The sequence below is a fragment of the Camelus dromedarius genome, chromosome 3 (genome assembly GCF_036321535.1).
Source record: "Camelus dromedarius isolate mCamDro1 chromosome 3, mCamDro1.pat, whole genome shotgun sequence".
Taxonomy (NCBI): domain Eukaryota; kingdom Metazoa; phylum Chordata; class Mammalia; order Artiodactyla; family Camelidae; genus Camelus; species Camelus dromedarius.
In genome coordinates, this window is record NC_087438.1 from 92,579,547 (window position 1) to 92,603,494 (window position 23,948).

The window sequence follows — 23,948 nt, forward strand, 5'->3', positions numbered from 1 at the left end:
TGGTAAATGGCCCTCAGAGCAGGTTTGGCCTCACTGATCCCTCCCTCTGCCCCGAGCCAGAGTCACAGATAGTGGGGGTCCCTTGGGATCTTGGCCTCTGGGGGTAGAAATGGAGACTCCAAAGGGTCCTGCCTAGAGCAGGGCCTGTAGGCAGGGCCTAAGTGCTCAGGTCTGGAATCTGCAGCCCTGGCTTTGTCTGGGACTCGATGTTAGCAGCTGTGGGCCCCTAGCAGGCCCCCAGCCTCCTGGGCTTCAGTTTTTTTATCTTCAGAATTTGGGGTTAGGAGGGAGGCCCTACCAGGTGTGGGCATGGTGCTAGGTACGCAGCGCGCGCTCCAGAGAGCCGTCAGCGCCTGGCCAGCGGGGCTCTACCTGGAGAGGCTGGAGAGCTTCGCGACGACAAGTGAACCAGAGAAGGCACTCAGGGGGTCTGCCCACCTGCCACCTGCAGAGGGGCAGAGTCCTCTGGGCCCCGTTTCCACTCCCACCTGCATTCAATTATTTGCAATCCTGACAAGTGTACAAACAGTTGTTGTGCCTGAAGCACCTGTCTGAAGACAGATGCCCATGCCATCTGGGGAGGATTGGCTCTCCAAAGGCTCAGCTCACAGACGGCCCGCACACCAGCCTCCCTCCCACCTCCCCCTGGGCAGACGGCACCGTGGAGGAGTGAGGAACCACATTGTGCCTGGGGACTTGGAATTCTGGCTGAAGCCTGAAACAGAAAACCACTGCTAAGGAGCTCCATGTTTAAAGAGCCACAGAAAGCCGCTTAGTGCTGGTGGCCCAACGGCTCAGTGATCCTCAGCGCATTCTCTCCATCAGCCCACCAGCAGGAGAAGCCTCAGGATTCACTGGAAAGTCTGCCCAGAGGAGAACGAAACTAGCTTCCTGCCTGGACCTCTGCTGAGACTGTGGTCTAAGCTGGTTACACAGGTTGCTTGTCCCAATACCGGCCTGGATCCCACAGGTCCAAGAACAACAGTGGCCTCCAGAAGCAGAGGCAAAGGTCTGAGCTCAAGAACCCACTCAGCCCTGTACGAGCTAAACAGGAACTCGGGGCTCAGAGTACATGGCTGTCAGGAGGCTTGCCGCCTACCCAGAATTGGAACACCTGTTTCTCTGTCAGTGGAGACACCCATTTCACTGCAAAGGGCATTTTCATCCCAGTCCACTCCTTGGCCCGGGGCCTCCTTACAGCGTCCAGCCTGGAGCCTCCGGGAAGCACTGGAAAGGACTTGTCAGATGCCGTAGCTATGAGGGGATCTAAGGGTGGAATGCCAACTTTTGGGGAAAAATAAGTTCCACCAGCTGAGCGGTGAGTGAAGCAGGGCACGGGTGGGTGCTGCCTCGGCTGAGGCCACGTCTCTGCCAACTTGGTGATCCAGCTGACCCGACACCCCTGTGGAGCCAGGGTGGGCCGTTCACCCTGGCTAGTGCCATGCGAGGGTGCTAGGAGGGCCTCCGCCACCAGCCAACTCCCGCCTCTGTTCTTCGTCCTCTCCAGGAACGGCTACAACTACCCCAACACCTGGTCTCTTTACTGTAATTTAAAAAAAAAATCTATCATGGTCTTAATCCTTTCAACAAATGTTTATCAAGCACCTAGGACATACACCAGGCTGCAAATCCACCTTATGGAAAGCTCTAGGCTTCTCTCTCTCCCACTCCCTTTTTCTCCAGTTAGAACAAAATGCCTTTGGCAATAACAAACTTGCCTGCTCTCAGAGGCAGCCCCAACCTTCATTTGCCCTTTTTGCCTCCTAGGTTTGCTACTGCCTCGTCCCTTCTGCTACCGTCTGGCCTTTGCTCCTACGTCAGCCGCCTGCCATCTTCCCTGCCCTCGGTCCTCTGTCCAGAGGGGCCATGCCCTGGGCCAGGGGAGGCACCCTCAGCCTTTGGGGCTGGAGAGTTGCTGAGTAACAGTCACAGAAGGGGAGGACTGGAGAGCCAGCGGGTGTGGCGGATGCAGAGAAACCATCGATGGGTCACTGGCCTGTGGTCTGGGGTCTCCAGCAGGCCCCTCACGTGCCACCTGCTTTAGGGCATCCCCTGCCCTTCCCTTCTCGCCTACCTCTGTCCATCCAGACCCCCTCTGTGCCCAGGGCCTGGCTCTCCAGCCGCTCGTACCAGGGGCCACCCTGGTGCTGGGCTGTGTGTGTCCCTGGCCCTGAGAGTGGCCCCACGCTATCCGCCCAGGTGGTCGCTGTGCCCATGTGAGCAGAGCCCTTGCTCCTCTGCTTGTTCCTGCCCAGCCCACAAGCTGGGCCTACAGAGAGGCGGAGGGGGGTCTCATGAAGGCACTGTCATGGAGCCTGAATAAAAGTGGCTGGAGAGGAAGGAAAGACCACAAGGCAGAGGACAGTGATATATGCTCTAAGCACTTTTTCCTGGGCGTGGAAAGGCTTGGGAGGGCGTACCTCTCAGACACACATCCAGTAGGCCTTCTCTACACCTTAGAGCACTGGGAGGTCTCCTGGTGCTGCAGGGTCCACACCAACCCCCGGCTCTACCCACACTGAAACTCAGGTGCTGCTGCTAGGATGAGAACACAGTGGGCTCGGGGGTCCCCTGCCTGGCCTTCACCTCACTTTCCGGGCTCCTGCCTGGAGCCTGGGAGGCAGCCTGGGCATCTAAGGAGCCCCTTGGAAATCTGGGCTCTGGACAGCTCACCCACTCACATCCCAAGCCATCCCAGTACTCCAACCCCAGGGAGCAAGCTCAGAATTCAGCAATGCGCCCTTTAGTGCTTCACTGCACGTTTAGGTCCTCTGAAATCCTCACAAAAGGTTTTGCAAAAACACAGAGATTTATGAGGACAATAAGGTGCTATCCTGGTAAAAAGCTGACATCTAAATTGTTCTCATTTTATATCTTTGTAATGAAATTCCTTGTTTCCTCTGCAGCCATTTCTGAGTATTTACTAACATTCAAGTTTACTTTTACTAACTTCAAGTTTCCCCATGGTGCATCATGTCAAGCTGGGCTGGGTGACATGTGAGCGTCTTGACCCAGAGCCTGCCCTGCAGCCCTGATGGGAGTTCTCACCCCAGAACAGTGAGGATCAAGGTATCCAGAACCCTTGCCCCTGCCTCTCACTCAAAGAGAAGGGTTTAAAAAAAATCACCAAAGCATCATGTTTTAATGAGTTTTCTTTGCAATTTATATATAATAGATTTTTAATAACAACCTATAATTAGTTCATTTTCTACTACTCAATTGTTCTTCACTGAGGCCATTGACAGCTTCCAGCTGAGATTTTAAAAATGGAAAGCACTTGACAATGCTGGAAAGTGCTGGGCTCAGCAATACAGCTGTTAACCTCAAACCACAGGAGATGGGAAGGAGGTGGTCTGGGTTTGAAAGTTCCCAGAAGAAACGAGTGGAGGGCAAGATGGCTGGTCAGCAGCAGTTCTGGCTCAGAACTGACCCCTCTACAGGGTGATGCATACCACCCCTACTCCGCATATGGATAAGAACACATTGAACACCCCCCTGCCCCCATATCCCCGCACCAAGGGCTGCCAATGGCTTTTCCTGCATAGCTGGGGGCACTGGAGGGGCAAGCATGCCCTCAGCTGTGCTTCTGCCTGCACGGAGAAGGAGAAGAGAGAGCCTGGAGGGACAGCGTTCATGCACTGGAGCATCAGTTCCTTGAGGCCTTAGACAGTAGCTCAATTTCTTGTCCTGATAGTCATACCTGGAGATCTGAAGTGAAACGGACTTCAAAGGTTTGCTAGGGCTGGTGTCTGCAGCAAGGAAGCCTTACGACTTCCTCCAGCTCCTGCCAGGCTGCACAGATGGCTGGGCGAGGCCACTCAGATCCATGTTAAGTCGGCCTACTCCTGGCCTTGTCCCTCTGTCTGAGTGCTGCCCTCTGAGGCCCCACCGGTCAGCCATCCCCCTCGTGACAGCCTCCTGACTCACCCCAAGTCTGTTGCCCTTTCGGGACCACACCCTGACCCTACCTGTCCAGGACCCTTTCTCCTCCCTCTCTGTCTGGTTTTCTCCAGCTCTGTGTTCAGGCCTCACTCGAATGTCCCTTCCAGATCTCTCGGGGGAGAGGAGGTCCTCCCTGCCAAGCCTGCTCCCAGTGATTCTCTGTCCTATCCCCTACTTTGTTGATTTGGTGGGTGCTCTCTTTCCCAGCCACCCGCTGTCAGACTACAAGCTGCCCGCTGGTTGGGCCTGGGGGTCCAGCTGTGTCCTCTGCTTGCCCCAGAGTGGGCTCTGGGCATGTTGGTTGGCCTCACGTTTTCCTCCTTCTAATCCTCCCAATCTTCATCTGAACCTTTCCTCACGCGTGGCCCCCCTGCCCTGGCCAGGCTCCTCCGGAATGTTCTGGTGGCCAGCCTGCCCCCCTCAATGAACCCTGCCCTCCACGTGTGCCTCTGTGTGGCCCCTGCCCAGACGCTCCCTGCTTTCCGAGCCTGGCCCACACCAGCGCCAGGGCAGACATGCCAGTCTTCCCACGTGCTCCAGTAACCTGCTGCTGCCTCTCCTGGGGCTGGCCTGAGTCGGGGAGCTGGGATCTCAGTGCTTAGTGGTTCTGACCCAGAGGCCAGCCTCTCAGACTGCAGGGCCCAGCGTGGGGGCCTCAAGCTGCCAGAGGCTTCAGTTTTCAGCAGCACATGCTGTGTCCTCCTCTGTAGGTGTCGGCTTTGTAATGTGGCCTCAGGCAGGAGGGAGGTGGCCATGGAGGCCCAGCAGGGCCTGTGCCAGAGTCTGAGAAGAAGTGCAGACCCACATTCTGTGCTAACGAATTATTCCCCAAGGTGCACAGCTCTGCACAGAGAGGGCAAGGCTGACCTCCTAGCTGAGGGCAGGAGCTGTGGGGTTGAGCCTGGACCTCTCTCAGTGGGGTCTGCTGCCACCACTGGGGATGTGGCTGTGGGCCGAGGAGTAATGCTGAGCGGAGCCCTCATCTCCACACGCAGCTGTCAGGGGTGGAGGAAAGTGGGCAGTGAGCAGGAGACCTAGCAGAACACTTACCCTGAGGAGGCACAAGGGCAGTTAGTGGCCCTGGAGCAGAATGAGCTCAATGGGACAAACAGCTTTGTCTTCATTAAGGGAGCATTAGGCCCACGTGGCATCAGGGGCTCACCTCACAGCCCAGTCCCTCCTCCAGCAGATCAGGGACTCTGGGCTGCTGGGGCAGCCCCAGGGTGCCCTCTGGCTTGGTCTGGCCTGTCTGGTGCTCGCCCACCAGCAGTCCCGGCTTGAGGCCCCGACAAGGTACTTCCTTTGCTTCCCCTGGGGACAGGTAAAGGCCCTCTGGGACCCTTGGTGACAGTCACATTGTGTCTGGATCCCTCTGCTTGCCATGTGTATTTATTTCTCCATATACTTCATCCTCCTCACGAACAAAGATTTACCAAGGGCTTTCCAGGTGCCAGACTCCCTGCTAGGCATGAGCATAACACTTTCTGGCCTCATGAAGCCTGTGGACTAATGTGGGCCGGATGACAATAATGTGGCAAAGAGTGACGGAGGCAGGGAGGGAGGGTCTGGGAACACACAGAAATCTTCATCATCACCGTCTCACCTCCATCACTGACCTGCCTGGTTAGTGACTACTTAGCACTTATCATATACAAGGCACCATTCTAATCACTTTACATGCATTATCTCATGTAGTCCTGAGTAACCCTGTGTGGTGGTTATTATGTGCATTTTACAGATAAGGAACTTAAAGCTCAGCTTAACCTCTGGTAATGACCTTTCCAAGATCACACAGCTAGTAACATGGCAGAACAAGGATTTGAACCAGGTCAGACTCAGTCCACACTCAACCACCAGGCCACAGTCTTGTTACTGTGTAGAGATGAACCCAGGCCCATTGGCACACAGAGGAAAGTGTATGGATTTTGGTAGAGGGAAGAGAATTAAGGAAGACTTCCTGGAGGAAGAGACCACTGAGCTGGGACTTGAAATTCAGGGAAACCCATTGTGGGGACAGTGAGAATCTCCTTTCTAGAGAGTGCTGATGAGTTGCAAAGTATGTTTAGATGCATGAGACTCTTTTGGAATCAGGCATTTGGGTTCAGCTCTGGTTCTCCCACCTGCTGGCTGTGTGACTTATGTTAGCTACTTAACTTCTCTGAGTTTCAGTTTTTTTCCATCTGTAAAACTGGGACATAATACACAGTGCTGACATATGATAAATGTTAGGTTTCATTTTGTGCGACTTGAGTAGTAAGACTTCATTCCTAACTAAAGCGATATTAACAAGTAAAAAACCATTCATATGGCACAGTCACTTTGGCTGCAGGGCCACATAGCAAGCTCACGTCGAAGCCTCCTAGGAGTCCCTCTCTCTACTGGAGATGAGGAGAAAGCACCTCCACCTCTGTCCTTGGGAGGGAGTGGTGAGACAGCTCCTCTGTCTTCCAGTTTCTAATTCCTCTTTTGGCGCCTCCAATTTAGCCATTTTATGCCTTTGAGCAAATGAAACACCAAGGGCAGTGAATCAGTTTTTTCTGCCACTTGATTTGCAAGTCATGTGTGAAGGAACCAGTTTCTCTCCCTTTGAGGTTAGGGGAGTCATCACAGGATAGACTTAGCCTCAGCCGACACTGAAACCAGTGCACAGGTAACTCTTACTCTCCAAAACTCAAGAGCCAAATAGATACAGGTAAAATTTTGGATAAACCCCATGCTATGTGAAATTTCACTACTCCCTATCCCAAAGTCAGGAACCAAACAAAGCAAGGTAAACCAGTATCCTCGCCAGCGGAGCTCCCTGTCTGAACTCACCCCACACAGATAAGCAGTTAGACAGACCCGGGGAGGGATAGCTGCTGTTGTTTTATTTTACCATCCTGTTCATCGCAGGGTGGCTGTGAGGGCTGACTTAAGATAATGTGTCTGGCACAGGGTCTGGTCTGTGCAGGCATCATACATTCTGGAGGATAACGGCCTGCAAGGTGAAGCTGCACCATCCTTTCATTATGCAGCAACAATGGCAGAAAAACAGCTGTAAGTTCACCAGGTGACCACCTCCTCTGTTTTCCAGAGTTGCCCTCGATACAGAAGTGTTGCAATAGTCAGATTAAATTGCTGTTTTCCCTCCTGCTTGCCTGGATCTGAGGGAGGGCGTCTGACTCCCACGGTCAGCTCCCTGCTGACCTCCTGACATGGGTTCTCCTCCTGCACACTATGTATCCGTGATCCAGGAATGCTCACACGGGAAGCCCTTTATCCTGCACTGTTAACTGCACAAATCCTTCCTTCACATACCAGCACATTGCTCTCATAGGATTAATTAAAAGGACAAGTATCTTTCTAAAAAGCAGAAGAAACTTATAATGAATTTAAAGCAAGAGAAAGATCCTCGTTTAAACAACATGTTTTTCCCGTGATCCCAGCCCAAGCATCCAGAAAAGCGTCAAAACATGCATTATTGAAAAGATTTTTAAGCGAGCAACTTTTAGATTAATTTATGGCAATGAACAGACAGGGCTGGCGTGCATCTTGCTCACCAGTGGCCCTGGAGCCCGGGTCTCTGCCTCTCAGCAGGGACCACTGGTTCTGTGGCTTTTGTGGGGCAGGGTCAGAAGGAAGGGTGGAAGGCACGTTCCGAGAGGACGCTGTGTCTTTAGTTCCTAGATCAGCCTGTGATTAGGAAAGCCAAAAGCAACCGGACGAGAATGTTCGGGTGATAGATGGAGGAAGAGAGAGAGGCCACCATCGCATTTCACTGCCATCAGTGTACCGAGATGGGTGATTCACAGCCTTTGCTCTTTCTAACAGAAAGAGGCTGAACTGACTTCCATGGCTAAGGGAACTTTTCCTGGGGAGGGTCACCTGTTCTGCAGAGCCAGGAGGAGGGTGCAGCCCCACCATGAACCAGCTCAAATGGGCATGGCAGCCGCCAGCCCTGAGATTGGTGGCATTGCCCTCAGCCAGCTGAAGACAATGGCAAACACCAGCCCAGCTGCAGTGAGGTCAGCTGCATAAGAAGACATTCGGGAGACCGTCCCTCCTTCCCTGGCTCAAACACTAAAATCTTGTAAACACAATCCACTTCTCCAGGGAAAAGGCCTCCAAACCCATCCTTAAATAGAGCAACCGAGTATGTGCCAGGAGTCACCCACAGACCCCACCCTGCCTGGTACCCAAGGATCCTGGCAAAACAGAAACTGAAAAATACAACTTTAAAGTCTCAACCTTTGCCAACTCCAGTTTTGAAAATTAAATCCAAAATATTGTTGCTGAAACGTTTGAGATATTACTTTCTGAGTTTTAGTGAGGTTTCTTTAATGCCACTGATTTCTGGGTAATAAGTTGTCCCTCTATGTCTCATTTCAATTACTATTTAACATTCACTGAACCATACATCTATTCCCAGAGCGATGGGAATTTAGCTTAGAGTTCCTGTGACTTTGAAAAACCACTGATCCCATGTGCTCCGAGTGGCCGAGTGTTGGGCCTTTACAGTCGGGTTAACTCATTTTGCGGCTTCCTTAATGGCTGTGAGTTTACATTTTATGGCATATCTATTATTTGGGTTGAGCTGTGATGAATGGTTTGGCTGCCTGGTTCAAAACAAGTCCAAGGCGACAGCAGAATCTAGTTTGCTTTAAAAATGATGATTATAAAGCTTTTCAAATAATAATCCAGGAAAGAGGGAGATAGCACGTTTCTCTGCATGAGACCTATGGCTGGAGATGAAGAAGATGACTCCCCTTCTTTTCCACGGGGAGCTCCTGCTTATAAGGACCTTCATCAGGGAGGCCTCGTCTTTCATCAGGGATGCTGCTGTTTCCTCGAGAGCAGAGCCAATGGCTCCTGTTTGGCCCCAGACTAGTTCCCAGGAAGCAGGCTCATGGGTCAGAGGCTTCTGTGGCACCAGGTACCAGGAAGGGGCCTGACCAGTGCCATTCTCTGCATGATGATGCCATCATGGGACATCTGAGTGGTGACAACCTTAAAGCCCAGCCTTGGCCCCGGCTCTTCACAGGCACTGATCTTTTCCTTCACTCCTTTTGCAGAGGGGCCTGAGCATTTTGCAGACAAAGCATTGCTGGGAATGTCTTAGAACTGTCCCCAGACAGCATGCTGCTGCTTCCCTAATGGGGGGGCTGCTTGCCCTGTCACCTTCCCCGATGTCTACTCTTTTCTGGTTCATGATCTGTGAGATTAGCATCATCAAGGGGGATCAGTTCAGGGAAGGTGGATGGAAAGGATATTTCAGGGGGTGGATGCTGAGGAAGGAGGGGAGGGAGAGTCTTTCCCAGAGTGTGCAGGTCTGTGCCTAACATTGGGCAATCCTGAGGGAAAAAATGGCCTAGCCCTTCTGCAGCACCTGTGTAAATTTCTATGTTGTAAATACTCCCACTGTGGCTGATTGAAAGCTACCGACTGTTTAACTGTTTGCCTTGCAGAAGTCCTGAAAAATCTAACAATCGCCTCATAATTGAGCTAGGTCTCCAGAGTTGCTGATACTTCCGTACATTCTAAAATTTAGAGATTTATTTCAGGGAGTAAGCTCCTCAATCCATAAACACTTCCCACAGCAGATGGAGCCTTTCAGGCATTCACACCTAATTATGAATCACTACCTGTAGGTAAGAGTTTCAACGGAGGCAGGAAAGAGGAAGATGGGGAGCCACACCCAGTCACTGTACATCAAGCAGAGCCCTGCAAATGGGGGTTGGACTTTGGTCCTGGGTAATAGAAATAGAATAGACACTGCTGTGGAAAGGCACCTTGTGCGTCAAACTCACGGACATTTTCCACAAGGAAGAATCACACTCGATTCTCTCCTCTTAGGGTATATGAGTACCTCTCCTAGCTGCCACAAGAGCCCTTCTTGCCAACAAATCACGAGGGCTCCTTCTCAGGCCTTGTGAATATCGGGGATAACAACAGCACACAGAGGTGTCAACACGAAGCAGGAATGTCTTCCTGAAAAATGGAACTGCAGGCACAGACTGGGGTCAGGGCCGAGGATGCCCGGACCTGTAGTTCAGAGTACTCAGGGCACCCTGGGGATCTCATACCTGCTTCCCCAATTTCCAGGCCTGCAGTTAGGAGCTGTGAGCTTGCAGGTCATGTCCAAGTGCGCCTCACGCAGGGCACACACACTACGTGCTTTAAGCAGGGCCCGAATGCTGTTTGACATAAAGGGCTTCATCTCCTTGGTACCTCTTGTCTTGAGTTAGGGCTCTGCACCGCCTTCCCTCTCCTCTCTGCTGACCTTGTCTGAGTTATCTGGGGCTCATTCTTGCATTTGCATCTCTCAGAAGCCCTGTCCCAGCTCCAGCTGTGGCTCACATGTGGTCATCTTTGGAGGAGCACCTCAGGGAGATGACCTAGGTCCTTAAGTCATCCTACCAGGGCATTGTACGCACCAGTGACCCCAGCGCAGGCCCACTCCGAGCACCTCCTCTATTTTCACATAGAGCATCTCTCTTCTCTCTTCTCCCTTCTCCAGGGATTCCCCTGCCTCTCTTCAAGCTGGATCCTCACTCTCCATCGTCCTTATTAGTGACTTCTCCCTCTCCTACCTGGCCAAGCCTCCAGGATCCTCCTGCAGGATCTGCCCCCAGGTGCAGTTCCCCGACGGGGCCGCGGCACCATCTGAGGATATCCGAAAATCTGCTCCCTCCACACGCAGTCATGGAATCCCCCAGAGATCAGAAGTGCCCTCCCAATCATGCTGAAATCTCAGTCCTGGGTTCCCCACACAAAAGCAGCAGCGAGAAGAGCCCTTATCCAAAGGGAGCAGAGTCAGTCCCCCCTCTCCCACCCACCTTACTCTTTTCTTAAAACTCAGGCTTATTGCAAAACAAATTCAACTGCATTCACCTATAAAAGAAAGCAACCTTAGAAATAACCAAGGACAGACTCCAGACCCTTGACATCATTTTGGTGTGGGACCTGTGCCCACCGGGAGCCCCAGCTGGGGCCTGACTTACGGAAGGCTGTGTAGAACTCGTGGAGGGTCAGGGAGCCGTCTCTGTTGTAGTCATCAAATTGCAGGAGGTCGCCTGGCGAGCACCCCAGGAAGTCCTCCTCCAGGTCCTGCCCCTCCAACACGTGCTGTGGGTGAGAAGGGAGCAAGGCCAAAGCCAGGAGTGAGTTCAGAGCTGTGGGCATTGTTGGTAAATGGCTCAGGCCAAATGGGACTGTGGTCACTGGCCTGGTGGGGCAGGAGGGGAGAGGACTCCAGCAACAGCTCAGAGGGCCACGGTTGATGTTTAATAGATGAAAAAACAGGCTCAGAGAGGGAAGGGGCCTTCCTAAGGTCACACAGTGATTGGGGCTGAGTAGGGATTAGCATTCAGGTCTTTTCCCTGTCTAGGCAAACAGACACCACGGTCTGAGATGTGAAGGATCCTTGCAGTCACCTGGTCTACCCCTTCGTGTTATAGATAGGGAAAGAGAAAAGAAGGCACCTGATCAAATAACCCCAGCAAACAGTGGCTGAACTCAGCAGCTCCCAGCTGTGTAGAGCTGGACAGTCCCTGCTCCATCAGTGCACCCCTCCCCACCCACTACCAGTCCTCACCAACCTCAGGGCAGTGCCTCCTAGCCACAGCACAGCCCACAAAAGAGGAAGCTGCCATTCTGCTGACCTAGGCCTAGCCCCCGTCTCTTCCTGCCTTCTCCTGCCAGGAACGCAAACCACCACCCTTGGGATTCTGTCTTGGGGACCACGGGCAGGCCCTTGTGAAGTCCTCTCAGGATATGGCCTGGACTGCAGGGCTCAGAGGCCCCCCAAGCCTGACCAGTCACCTTTTGGTGTATGTGTCTGGAACTAGAGTCCTGCAAGGACAATCTCAGAAGAAAGAAAATGATTTTATTTTACTTGGTGGGTGAGGGGAGGGGAATAAAGGCATTTTCTCTTTACTCAACAGTCTCAGCTGGGCCTGCTATATTAAAGGCAATTTAATGTGATAATGTTAAAAAAAATGGCCCTTCACCCAGCAAGTAAGAGTGTTCGATAAAAGGGAGATCAACCATAACGCCCGAAATCAATCTTCCAAAGATGAAAATTTCCCTTTGTCTATTTCTGCATTGGAAATTGATTAACTTTTCATATGATCAACACGTTTTTCCCTGATGCCTCTGACTCAGTGTCAAGGAAAGGCCCCCTTTAGCAGGGCCCTGCTTGGCAGATTTATGAAATGGACTTTAAATACATTAAATTTTAAAGAGGAAATCATAGTCCAATTACCACGCTTGTTAATGGCTTCAGGTGCCTTGGGGCACTTCCCTGCCAGGTTAGAGCAACGTGCCCAGGAAGGTTCTGTTTACCTGGCAGCTACCCAGGAATCATGTGGGCCAGGGGTGCCACAAACCCCTAGCTGCCTCTGTCCAGGGCGAGTCAAAGCTGCCAGCCCTTGGTGCACCCCACACAGCCTGCAGGAGGGGAATGGCCATATGGCTCTTCCTGCAGGTAACTGTAACTAACAGGACCTGGCCCTCCCCAGAGCAGCATGGGTCAGCTGTGGGTCCCTGGCACTGCCCCCTGGGGTCTTAGCCATAGCTGGGGGCCAGGGCTGATGGAGGTGGTGACATGCAGGCTGGCCTGTGCCTGGGAGGCCTCCTGGGGCACAGGCCTTGGATGGGTTTGCATGTGTTGCCCTGGTGTGGGTGAGTAGAGTGAGGTCTGCAAGTGTCTTAGGATCCCTGGTTTCCAACGTGCTCCCTGCAAGCAGGCTCTGGACTGGCTGGACTCGAGAAGGGGACCCTGTGTGGTGAATTGTCTGGGTGATTGCTCAGTATTGAGGTTTTGTGGGTACCTGCTGTCCCCACAGACCTTGAGGGGATCAAATGGAGTCTTGGGATGGGAGCCCTCCCCCATGGTGCCCCCTGTACTGGGAGGACAGCAGGTCCAGATTTGTACATCTGCCCTCCTGGGTTTTGTCTGAGTTCATCATGTCCCAGGCAGCGCACTCCTCAGGCAAGGTGCTTGATTTCTTGGATTCGGGGCTTCCTTATCTAAAAATATCTGTGAAGTGGGATAACAGTAGCACCCACCTCAGAGCAGAGGGTGGCTGAAAGGTTCAAGGAGGAAACAGTGACAACAATAAAGGTGATTACGATACTAATGATAATCACTGTCACCTACTGAGAACGTACGCCGTGCAAGCAAGCAGGCTGGGCCGTGGGCTGCTGCCGCCTGGACGTCGCAGAGTGGCAAGGTCCAAGGGGGCGAGGACCTGGGGATGTCCGGGTTACTGCTCCAAAAGTGTGTGGTGGAAATGAGCCTGCTTCCTTTTAACCTTCCTGCTGAGGCAAGTGAAAGACTCAGGAAGAAAAGACTTATTTCCTAATGAAAACATCAGAGCCCAGTCCCGCTGAAGTGTTTTGCCAGCTAGCTGAGAGGGCCTCAGAGCTTGTTTGTAAATATTGGCTAAATGTGGCTGGTGGGAAGGAGACAGCGACATGGTTCTGTTTGTCAGATATTCTCAGAGGGTTGAACAGGCGCTCTGACTCCCGGGAGACGGCTTTTTCCTGCAGGAGCGGGGCCTCCTCGGCGGCTTGTTACAGAGTCAGTTACAAAGGACTCTCCCCACGTGGCTCTCCCGCTTCTCTTGGTCCACACACTGCATGGAACACCTCATTCCTCTGCAATGTGATTTCCACCGCGTGCTATACCCACCTGGGCCAGTTCAGAGCTGCTGAGATGGCCGTCCCCATCTGCATCCAAGTCCTTAAACAGAGATTCCACCAGGAGGCGCTTCTGGGAGGCAGGGTCTTGTCTGCTGCCCCCTTCATGGAGCGGCTGCAGGCGGGTCTGCAGTGCCAGAAGGACCTTCTTCAGGCGGGCATAGTTGGCCACGGTGCATGGGTCACCTGGAAGAGAAGATGGGGTTATTGCAGCGAGACTCCTCCCTCAGTATCCAGAGAACGTCCATCCACCCCACCCATAAACAGTCACTGGGCACCCACTACGTGTAGTGCAGGCTGCACCCGGAGTAGATGGGGCTGGTTCATCATCTGCCTACCAGTCCATCCCATAAATATTTACTGAGCCCTGGATACATGCTACATATGATGCAAACGCTGGAAAGAGCCTGTTTGTTCATCTTGGAAATGTTTCTTGAACACCTACTCCATGCCAGACACAGTGATGCCAGACGGAGGGGACATTTGTCGGGGGAACTCCCATCGGCAGCCCCACAGCTGCCTGAGGAAAGCCGGCCCCAATTCCATTTCGTAATAGCTCGTCTTTGCCTTAATCCCACCTTAAAGGCTGCTTTGGAATCCTTGGCCTCGTAGACGAGGGAGGTCTAGTTAACAGGACTAATAAGCCCTGCTTACAGTAATTAGGTACACTCCCAGAGCTGGAGTACTTAAAAATGGACATGTGTACACAAGCCTACGACCAAGAAACAAAAGGCAGCTTTAAGAAATTAAAATCGAGGCACCACAGCCCATTACTCTTAGGCCTTTTATCACAGGTGTGCTCGCTTCGCAGCATCAGAACCACGCAGCGTTTTAGCAAATGAGGCCTGGGATGCACCGCGACGTGACATAGTTTATCTTGCTGGTAACGGGCCACGAGGTGTTTCCTTGCAGGACTGCACCATGAATAGGGGCTGCCAGGCTGTTAGCAGAGCAGGGCATCCCCTCCAGCCCCACTTCCTAATCTCCCGGGATGGAGTATGTGCTTCCAGCACCTGGCTTGGCTGAGTCCTAGAGAACAGGTGTGAGCTCCTCCCCAGCCATTCCAGGACGAAGCCTGTGCGCTGTTGGGAGGGGAGTGTCTGGGGTCTGGAGTTTTTCCCCTTAATTCCAAGGCCAGCTCTGGGCACCAGCTAATAACTCAGGGTTGGAGAGTCAGTATAAAGCACTGAAGGAGAGCACTGGCTCTGGAGTCCGCCAGGCTTGAGTCCTGGCTGTGCAGACTGAATGTGTACCTTGTACAAGGTGCCTCAGTGATTTCATCTGTGAAGTGGGGAGAACGGTGCCGCCCATATAGGGGTGTTCGGAGAGTTGAATAAGATATACATATAAAAGGCACAGCACTGACTTGGCACTGAGTAAGCGCTCAGAAAATCATAGCTCCTCTCTCCCTTAGTTATTGGAACCGCATTTGCTGAAGAGCAAGGAACTGGGAAGCTGCTTGGTGCAGAGAGGGCTAACGGGGAAATCTGTTTTCTCTGCCTCCCTCACCGGACAAGCCTGGACGGTCCAACCACTTTCTCCTGTGCTTTTTTGTGTTTTGAAATTTTCTACCCATTTGTGGTCAATTGATTCTTGTCAGAAACAGATGCCCGTTACCATTTCCTTCTGCATGTTTATTTAGAAAAAAAATCAATTGCTGTGTTCAATATAATCAAATCTGTTCTCTGAGAGTTTTCCTGCTCTGACAAGACCAGCTCGCCCTTCCCCCTAAGCTTGCTGGCATCCCTCTTTGGCCAGGTAGGATAGCCATTCCTGCAAGCGCTTAGGGTCCCCAGTTGGCAAACGTGATTCTTAAGTCCATACCGCTGCACAGTGTTGCAAATAGTGGCTTTGTCCCACGATAACACGCTCCCACCCAGGGGAAGACGTGGTAGGCCACGTCTGGGCCATTCTCCTGAGCCTACATAAAGGTCAGTCTGGGGAAAGGATGAGAAGAGTTTTGCCCAAATCTTGTCCCCTAGCCTCCAAGGGGGTGAAACCAGTCCTGGCCTATGGACAGAAGTGGGATGTGGTATGTGAGTGAAGACAGAAGCTCTGGTGGATATGGTGATCGAAGTCTCTGGGTGGAGGATCCCAGGGACCTGGGCTGGAGGGCCTGTCAGGCTTTCCTGGGGACAGGCATTCATGCCCAGAGGCCGGGGAGCCTGTGCACACAGTGGATGGATATGGGGCTGATAGGAGGCTCGACTCAATGCTAGCATACAATTAGGCTCCACACTAAGAACACAGTCCAGCAGGGCCACCCGAAGGATGTGCCCCACCAGGTCAGATGGGCAGAGGCATCTCATCCTCGCTGGTCCTCCCAACCAGCCCCCCATCTTCCTTATAGCCCTTGGTGGGCCCAGATCTCCTCTGAGCTGCCTGCTGCCCTGGGCCAGGGGTCTGCAGCTAGACAGCACTTCCCACACTGGCATCCCAGGAGAACCATGGAGGTGGGTCCTGCTGTGTGGGTTGCGTCAACCTCCCCAGGCTCTGTCCCCATTACATTCCCAGAGCTCACTGTGAGTTCACTGTGGCTTCTCTACCTTGGCCACTTCCTAGCACATGCCTCCTGGTCAGGAAGGAATGGACATGATCAGAAATCAACTTGGGGGAATGGGTGGGTGTCCCCCGTCTTCAGGGCCAGCTCCTTGAGTCCCTGTTCTGGCCTCCTGCTAGGGCCAGACCACCAGCCTCGCCCTTCCCTTCCTGTTACCAGTATTGACTCACAAACTCTGTGCCCGATGCTGGGTGGCACACTGAGGATACGATGGGCTTCCCGCCCTGGGCATCAGAGGGCCCATGGAGGGAGAGCTAAGGAGGCCAGGGTGAAGGAGGTCTCCCTAAGGATGAGACCTGCAGGATGAGGGTTCTGTGGGAGGAGGTGGCAGAGGGAAGGGAGTGCCAGGCTGCAGGGATTGCAGGGGCAAAGCTGGTGGCACCGTGTGCCTGGAGCCCCAGGGAACCTGGTGTGTCTGGGCTGGAGCGAGGTAGAAGGGGGCACAAGACAAGGCCAGAGGGAAGTATGGAGTTGAGTCAGGAAGCCAGGCCCTACAGATCATGCTTTGCAAAACTTCCTCTGTCCTTTGCTTTACCGAGCACCTCACTGTGCCTGGTGACTGCTGGACGTAGGGGTCCTGACATACATCGAGTGGCTCCTGGAAGAGAATCTGAAATCCTTCTTCATCCCAGGAGCAGTTGTGCTTTATGTGAGTTTCAGCCTCAAATAGTTAAATCATTGGCCCAACGTTCCTGAGCTCCTCTAATATCCCTCCAGCTCTGGAGGGTCCATAAACACCAGAGGAAAGACACCGTAATGGTGGCATTTCTGCACCGGTGGAGATGGGCACTTTAGATTCGAAAATCCAAACTCCCTCATCAAGTTCTTAGATATTTCATCTCCAGCAAGGACTGCCCTTTCAAAAAAAGCCTTCCCTCTTGGATTCCAAAATGCATAGCTTCTGAGCTAGGCACGTAAAAGCACTAGTTTACTCAGTCCCAGGTTCAATTTTTCATTCATGATCCCCCCACATCACACAGTGGGGTCAGACGAAGCAGCTCAGAGGTGGAGCGTGGACATCTGTGAACCTGCCAGAGCTGGTCTCTAGCTAAAGGTTCCTACCCCACTGCCAGTTTTAAACCTTTGTCTTATTGCAAAGGAAACATATATTCATCAAAACAAAACAAAACAAAACAAAAAAACCCAAAAAATCACTTGGAAAGTGCAGGTGAGTATAAAGAAAGAAAACAAATCACCCACAATCTCCCTCCCAGAAACTGGCTGGAGGTGAAGCCAGGTCCCCTGCACAGGTGACCCTGAGCTGTGAGTCCAGCCCTGGCTGCCTTGTCAGCTGCTCAGGCCAGAGGCCCCACCCACACAGCCTCTGTTTTCACACCTTCCTCTTCCTTTACTCGATTTGGGCAAGAGCTTCAGTACCCAAGGGCCTGGTCCTTCTCATGGTCACGCAGGTCATCACTATCCACCCACCTGGCCAGCCCACCAGGAGACGACAAGCTGAGGGTGGAATGAGAAACGACTTCAGCAGCACTGGCTCTGCGAGCGAGCGAGCTGCCCTGGGGGTGGGGGTAGGGGTCGCCCTGGGGGTGGGGGTAGGGGTGGCATTTACCGCTCCCTCCAGGGCTGTTTACCTGAATCTCCACCCGGCTTTCTTTTCCTGCATTGTGGCTGCTGCTGAGACATGGCCCGATCTAAACTGGCATCCCCCCGCTTCAGAATTCTTGGTGCTCCTCCCCTTTGGAGGGAAGGTCCCTGGAGGGGGGACGGCAGAGGCCTAGGGACCACAACACTCCTCCCAGGTGCCCCCACCATGGGGGCTGATGATGACGATGGTGAAAAAGGCAACACCCAGCCCAGCCGGTCCTGGGAGCCTGGAGCCAAGGACTCTATGGCCTGGCCTCACTCTTGATCCAGGGAGGGTGGGGCTTCCAGAGACTGGAGAGGAGGATGTTTGTGTATGATGCTGAGGTCTGTGCCCTGAACGAGCTCACCTGGGGCTGCCCAGTCGGGACCTGTAGGAGACCTGCTGCATGTGTGGGCAGGGCTAAGGATTTGTACTAACCGCATGCTTGGTAAGTCATTGAGTGTATCCTTTGTATCTTGGTGGTTTCTAGGTAAAGAAAACTTTGCTTCATTATAACATGGGGATTGTTGGGTCTCCCTGGTGAGCTTGGCCAAGTCAAAGCCTTCTGATGAGGCTTGGAGAGTCCCAGGGAAAATGCCTGCAGACCCAGCGCTCACCGTGCTCTGATCAAATCCGACAACGCAGGCCTGCTGGTGCCTTCTCCTGGGCTCTCTCCCCTCCTCTTCTCTCTGTTCCTGTGGGGCTCGCTCAGCACCCTCCCACTCACACAGAGAACCGCCTCCCTCCAACTTTCTCACTTGTCCTCCCTATACCTATGGAATGTTCTTTTGTGCGAGACTTGGACCTGTCTTAGTTTGGGCTCCTGCAGAGCAGCCTCTGAGAGGAGGACGGAGGGTGAGCAGTGCCTTTGGGGAGGATCCTAAGAAGTGCAGGAAAGAAGAAGGGAGACTGGGGAGGGCGGAAGGCCAACACAGGGTGGGGTGCCACTGAGGGCGCCTGGAGCTCAGCCTGTGGGACCTTGGAGAGATGAAGTTGAGCACAACACGTAGCTGCTCCACTGAGATCCCAGGGGGCAGGGTGCCCTTCCGCCAACTTCCAGCCCTTGTCGGCTGAGGGTTGCTCCCGGGGCATAACCCCCGTCTGATCCAGCACTTCTGGCCTCCCCAAGTGAGGCCAGGCTGCCCTCAGGCTGACGATGAGGTTGGATGCTATTTACAAGTGTTACCGGGAATAATCCACCAAAGCTGCACCGAACGTCTGGGTTGACTGCGGGAATCTGGATGGGGTGTTATCAGCGTCTGTTACATCCCTCTGTGGGACTGCAAGCTCCAAGCCGCTGGGACGGCATTGGACAGACAAACATGTGGCATTACAGTGTTAAATGCTTGTGAATGTGGTTAAGAAACCAGTCCTGTGGCTCCAGGGCAGAATCATTAAGAAGCCAGGGTGACTTTCCTGGGGTCCTAAGGGGGAGACAGACTTCTTCAGAGGCTGCCACGTCCACCTGACACCAACTCCACTTGTAACAATCATGGCAAGCTGGACAGAGCACTGGACAGGAGTCAGGAGACCCTCTGGCCCGGTCTTTGAGCGGCTGTGAGTCCCTGACCAATTCTTACTTTAGAATGGAGGCAATAAGAGCTCTGACCACCTTACAGGGTCCTGACATAACAGGAGGCGTTAGAGGACTTTACAGCGTCCACGTGGCCAGGAGAGCCTGAGGGCTTCTTTGTATGAACAGGGCTCGATGCCCCAGCTGAATCAGGGCCTGGAGCACTTGCCTTTGTCCCCGTCACTGATGCCCAGCGCCTGGCACAGGAGGCCACTAAATCAGTGAAGCCTTCCTCCCTCCCTTCCCATCTCCGGGAACATTTCTGCTCTCAGGGATCGAGGCTCATGTCCCGGTCAACCTGACCATGATGAGAATCCCCAACAGGCCCGTGGAAGGGCCCAGCCACCCTCCTGCCGGCTGGGCTGCCCTCTGTGTGGTGGCGCCGGCCCCGCGTGACCAGCCCCCGGCCCTGGCCTCAGGCTTCCCGCCGGCACGCGTGTGTGGGGCTCCTCCTGCTCACAGACCAGGCCTGTTCTGGCAGATAAAATATTGATCAGCCTGCTGAGGGGCCCACAGTGTGATCCTATTTTCATGTCAGAACTTGGTAATGAACCACATTTATCAAGCCTGTTCTCCACGAGAAAGGTCAGCCGCAGATCTGGCTAAGCTGTTATGACACCTCATTAATCTAGTTCCCTCCATAATTGTCCCTCTTTGAAGATTCTAATGTTCTCCTCTTCCCGCCACAATCTCTCCACTCCGAGGGAGGTTATTATAGTGGAAACACAGGCACACCCGCATTTAATTTTTTGAGCCAAGAGAGATAGGAAGCAGGTAGCAGCCTCTGGAATTAAACGTCTATCAAGGGCACACTTTCTACTGCAAAACAAAGAGAAGCGAAGGAGACACTGAATATTCCATCAGCCATGTGTGCCCCTGCCAGATTGGGCCTCAAAGGGATGGTCTTTACTCTGTGGCAGGCAAAGCTTCCGGTCCCAGGTGTGGGAGGGGCTGCTCGCTCCCAAGAGTCAAGGGTGTACCGCGTGGGCAAGGTGGGAGATGCCAGCCAGGCAGCCGGGAGCTCAGATTCTAACCGAGAGAGACAGGCTGTGTGGTCAAGGCCCCAGATAGGCCCACGTCCTGGATATGAAGGCACCTGGAGGCAGGAGAGGGGGTGATGGAGACACCTGGCACCAGGAAGGGAGGAGTGGTATGGGGGACTGGAGAGAGTCTGTCTCTGCTTGCCTCCCTCTCCAACATCTCACCCCCATCTAAAGAGTTCCTGGCGTGCTGCCCCATTCTTCTCTGTCTCTGCACTGTCCCTAGGCATCACCCTGTTACTCCCATACTGTTGGGGTCAGGCTGCCCTGTTACATGGGAGCCCCTCGAGGCCTGCGCCTTGTCTTGCTGCAGAGGTGTGACCCCAGCCCCCGGTCCAGGCACCTGCATACAGAAGGTGCTCATTAAATGTCTGCTGAATGGATGACAGTGGAATCTTGGTGGAGAAGGGCTGCAGCCCTGCCCTGAGGAGAGGACAATCCCAGCCATCCTGAGCCACAGTGACGGAGGTCTGGAACTCTGGAGAGGGCTGGGGGCCTATGTCATCCATTGTATCAGCTCCTGGAAGTGCGGGGTGTACGTGAGATATGGGTTTGGAGGGGCAGCTCCAGTGTGTGGTACATTTAGCTGGGGTGTGTGTATGGACGCTACCTCACTAGTGGGGCACCCCAAAACCTGCAACAGTGGCCAGAGTGAAATCTGGCATGGCCAGGTAGGGGGTGGTGAGGGGAAGGTGGTTGTGAGCCACAAAGGGGCGGCTGTCCCGTTAGACATTGGGTCCCATGGAAAATGGCTTGTCTGAACCCCTCTGGGGGGCACATGCAGCTCCTGAGGCCTGCCTCTGAAGAAGAGGAGGATGAAGAGTTCTGCCCTCTGGTTCCACCACCGGTCAGGACAGCCCTGCAAAAGGACAGGCGGGGGGCCTGTGCTTGTAACAGCAGCCCAGGTGGGAAGGCCTTGAGGGTGAATTCAACCATGGCACAGCTTCAGGAAAGGTCCAGTTCCATACCGAGGCTCTGATCAGTAACTGAGCACAGAGCTGACCCTGGCAATCCTCTGTGCTCCCAGCAAGAGCTTTAAACATGGGTAGAATTTTGAGGGGTCATGATGGGGGATCCCAAGGCCCCCACGAAGACCCCACCCCTGATGGCTTCCACCGTGATGGCCCTTCCCTCACCGGGGCAGTCCTGCACTTCCAGAGTCCCCTGCAAACCCAAACTTCCAGGACAGGGGACTGCAGGGCACAGGTTACTCGACATCACAAACTCCTCTGCCGTTAGCAGAAGCCATCCCTCTTGGGGATGGATGTGGGCTAAGGAGCAGGTGGATGGGAAGGAAGGAAGTGCTGGGTAGGGGCTGGCGGGCCATGCTCTGAGACGCCAGCATGCGGGGGATGGGGGGACAGGGACCGGGGATGGGGGGGGTGTGGAGGCCAGCTCCCTTCCCAAGCCATACACAGGCCCTCCCTTCAGAAGGCACACAGCAGCCAGCAGCACCCTGAGCCACACCCTTGAGACTCCAGTCCTTCCTGGACCTGGCAGGGAGGCCCAGCCCCTAGGCTCAGGTCCTGAGACCCTCACCTGGGAGAACCCCCAGAGAGGCCCAAGGGAGAGACCAGATGTGCCTACAATCTCTTGGCTGCTGTTGGGTCCGCTCATGAGTAGGCTCTTCCCAACCCCGACTGGAACATCAGCAGTCCTGTTTCCCACATTGTCCCCAGAGGGCCTGAGAAATAATGTTACTGCCGCAGACAAAGTTGCGATCTTCACCCCCAAAGCAAAAACTTAGCTTAATTGTCTGGCACCAGCATCGCAGCTGAATGCGGTTGTATTACATGGCCTCAGTTGCAGTGCACCAATCTGAGGTCTATTTTGAAGCTGCTAAGCCGAGCAAAGAGCAAGATGCATTTCACTCCCCGGTCTAATTTATGAGCCGCCGTAACTTTATTCGAGTTTAGCTTAAGAGGAACAGATGTTTAACTTGATGTAAATTCATGAACGTTAACAATCTTTCTGCTGCCATTTCTGGGAAAATTTAATTAACAATAAATGGCAAAACCAACGGGCTTATCTTTAGGATACATTTTCACTAATACAATGTAGTTTTACTGATGGTGTTGATCCAGCCACAAAATTCTGAAAATTTCTGGAGATTCTTACACACACATGATACGTTTTCCTTACAATCCCCAAACAGACACAAACAGGTGTCCTCAAAGGCATGGCACCTGGTGACTGCCTGCTGGCTGTCCCCTGGGGCCTGTGACTTCTGAGCAGATGAGTCACTATCGCCACACTCAAGCCTCCTGGGGAGGTATTTACCCCGTGGCTTAAGATGCAGCTCCTGGCCCCTCCCACTACCTGCAGAAAGCAGCCTGCAGAGTGGCTCCCACGTACCCATTCCTGGAAGGCCCTTTCTTTAAGTCTGACTTTTCTGCAAGGCCCAGCTCCAAGGAGCTTCTGCCTGCTCCAAGCCACACACTCTTGTTTAGCCTTTGCCTCTGCTCGTCTTCTCCACAGACTGTGACTTTGCACGTCCTGTGTTGAGCGTCTTCAGTCTCTTAAAGAACTGGCCTTGGACTATAGTGGGCACCATCATGGGCCACGAGGGCTAGCTGCTGCCAGCCCATAGTTTAGGGTGCTGGGCTTGCCTCCCACCCGCCATCACTCCAGGATCCACCTGAGTCCCCCCCTCACTCACTAGTCCCAACCCCACTCCCAACCACATGCCTACCACACTCATTAGCAGCCCTTTACTGTCCCAGACTCCAAAGAGGGCCGCAGCATCAGGCTGACCAACTGTTCTTGCTCAGCGTTCCCTGCTCTTCTTCCTGGACTGTCCTATTTGTCACTCCAGCATCTGGAATGTTCTGGGTTGAAGGTATAGGGTCCACTTTGGGCCCACAGAGAGGATATGGACATCGAAGGCTCCACCTGGCCTTCTGAGCTGCCTGGCCCAACACACACCATGCAGACCACACCCCCCCCCCTTCCCCAGCTGCTGCACAAGAGCAACTTCCACTCAGTTGCTGGGTGGAAGCAACCACCTCAGCCTGCACCTGAATTCGCGGACAAAACCTCATCTCGATTTTCACCCAGCATCAGGTAATTTAAATGAACAGAACCACCCAGAGCTTTGCTAGATAAATGGTACATTTGCTCATGAATGCCTAGTTCTATTGATGTTGCTATACAATCTGCCGTTTGACATTTACAATGCTCTCTTCCATTCCTATTAGAGAAAGCAAAATTGGTTGGATTCCTGGGAGAGGGATCCACATAGACTTTTTAAGGTTGACTGGCACATGTATCAGGTGGCCCCCGAGTGAAAAGATAATGTTTGAAAACTTGAATAAATGCTGAAGCCCTCCCAGCATTAAGAACTTTAGTTTTTACTCTTGTGTTCCTGGGAAACCCATATAACTTGGTTCCCTACCAAGTCATCCATGCTTTCTAGAAGGAGGACACTGACTCCTTACAGACTCCGGCTCCTCCACTGCCCCATCTGGAAGCTCAGTCTCCTGCCCGCTCCCCACACTGCCCTCACCAGCACCGAGTGGAGAAGCAGTAGTGCTGGACCAGGGGGCGGCCACTGGAGTGGATGAGGGGGAG

General features: G+C 53.4%; 1 protein-coding gene across 1 annotated transcript in view; it reads right to left on the reverse strand.

Annotated features, from left to right (window-relative positions):
• The window catches only part of FSTL4 (follistatin like 4), a 379,397-nt gene that overhangs the window by 116,550 nt on the left and 238,899 nt on the right, over positions 1-23,948 (reverse strand). Inside the window, exons 5-6 of the mRNA XM_031449010.2 lie at positions 13,616-13,809; positions 10,923-11,046 (exon numbers count right to left, since the gene is read on the reverse strand). Coding sequence (XP_031304870.1) covers positions 10,923-11,046; positions 13,616-13,809 — 318 coding nt within the window. The remainder of the gene's footprint in view (positions 1-10,922; positions 11,047-13,615; positions 13,810-23,948) is intronic.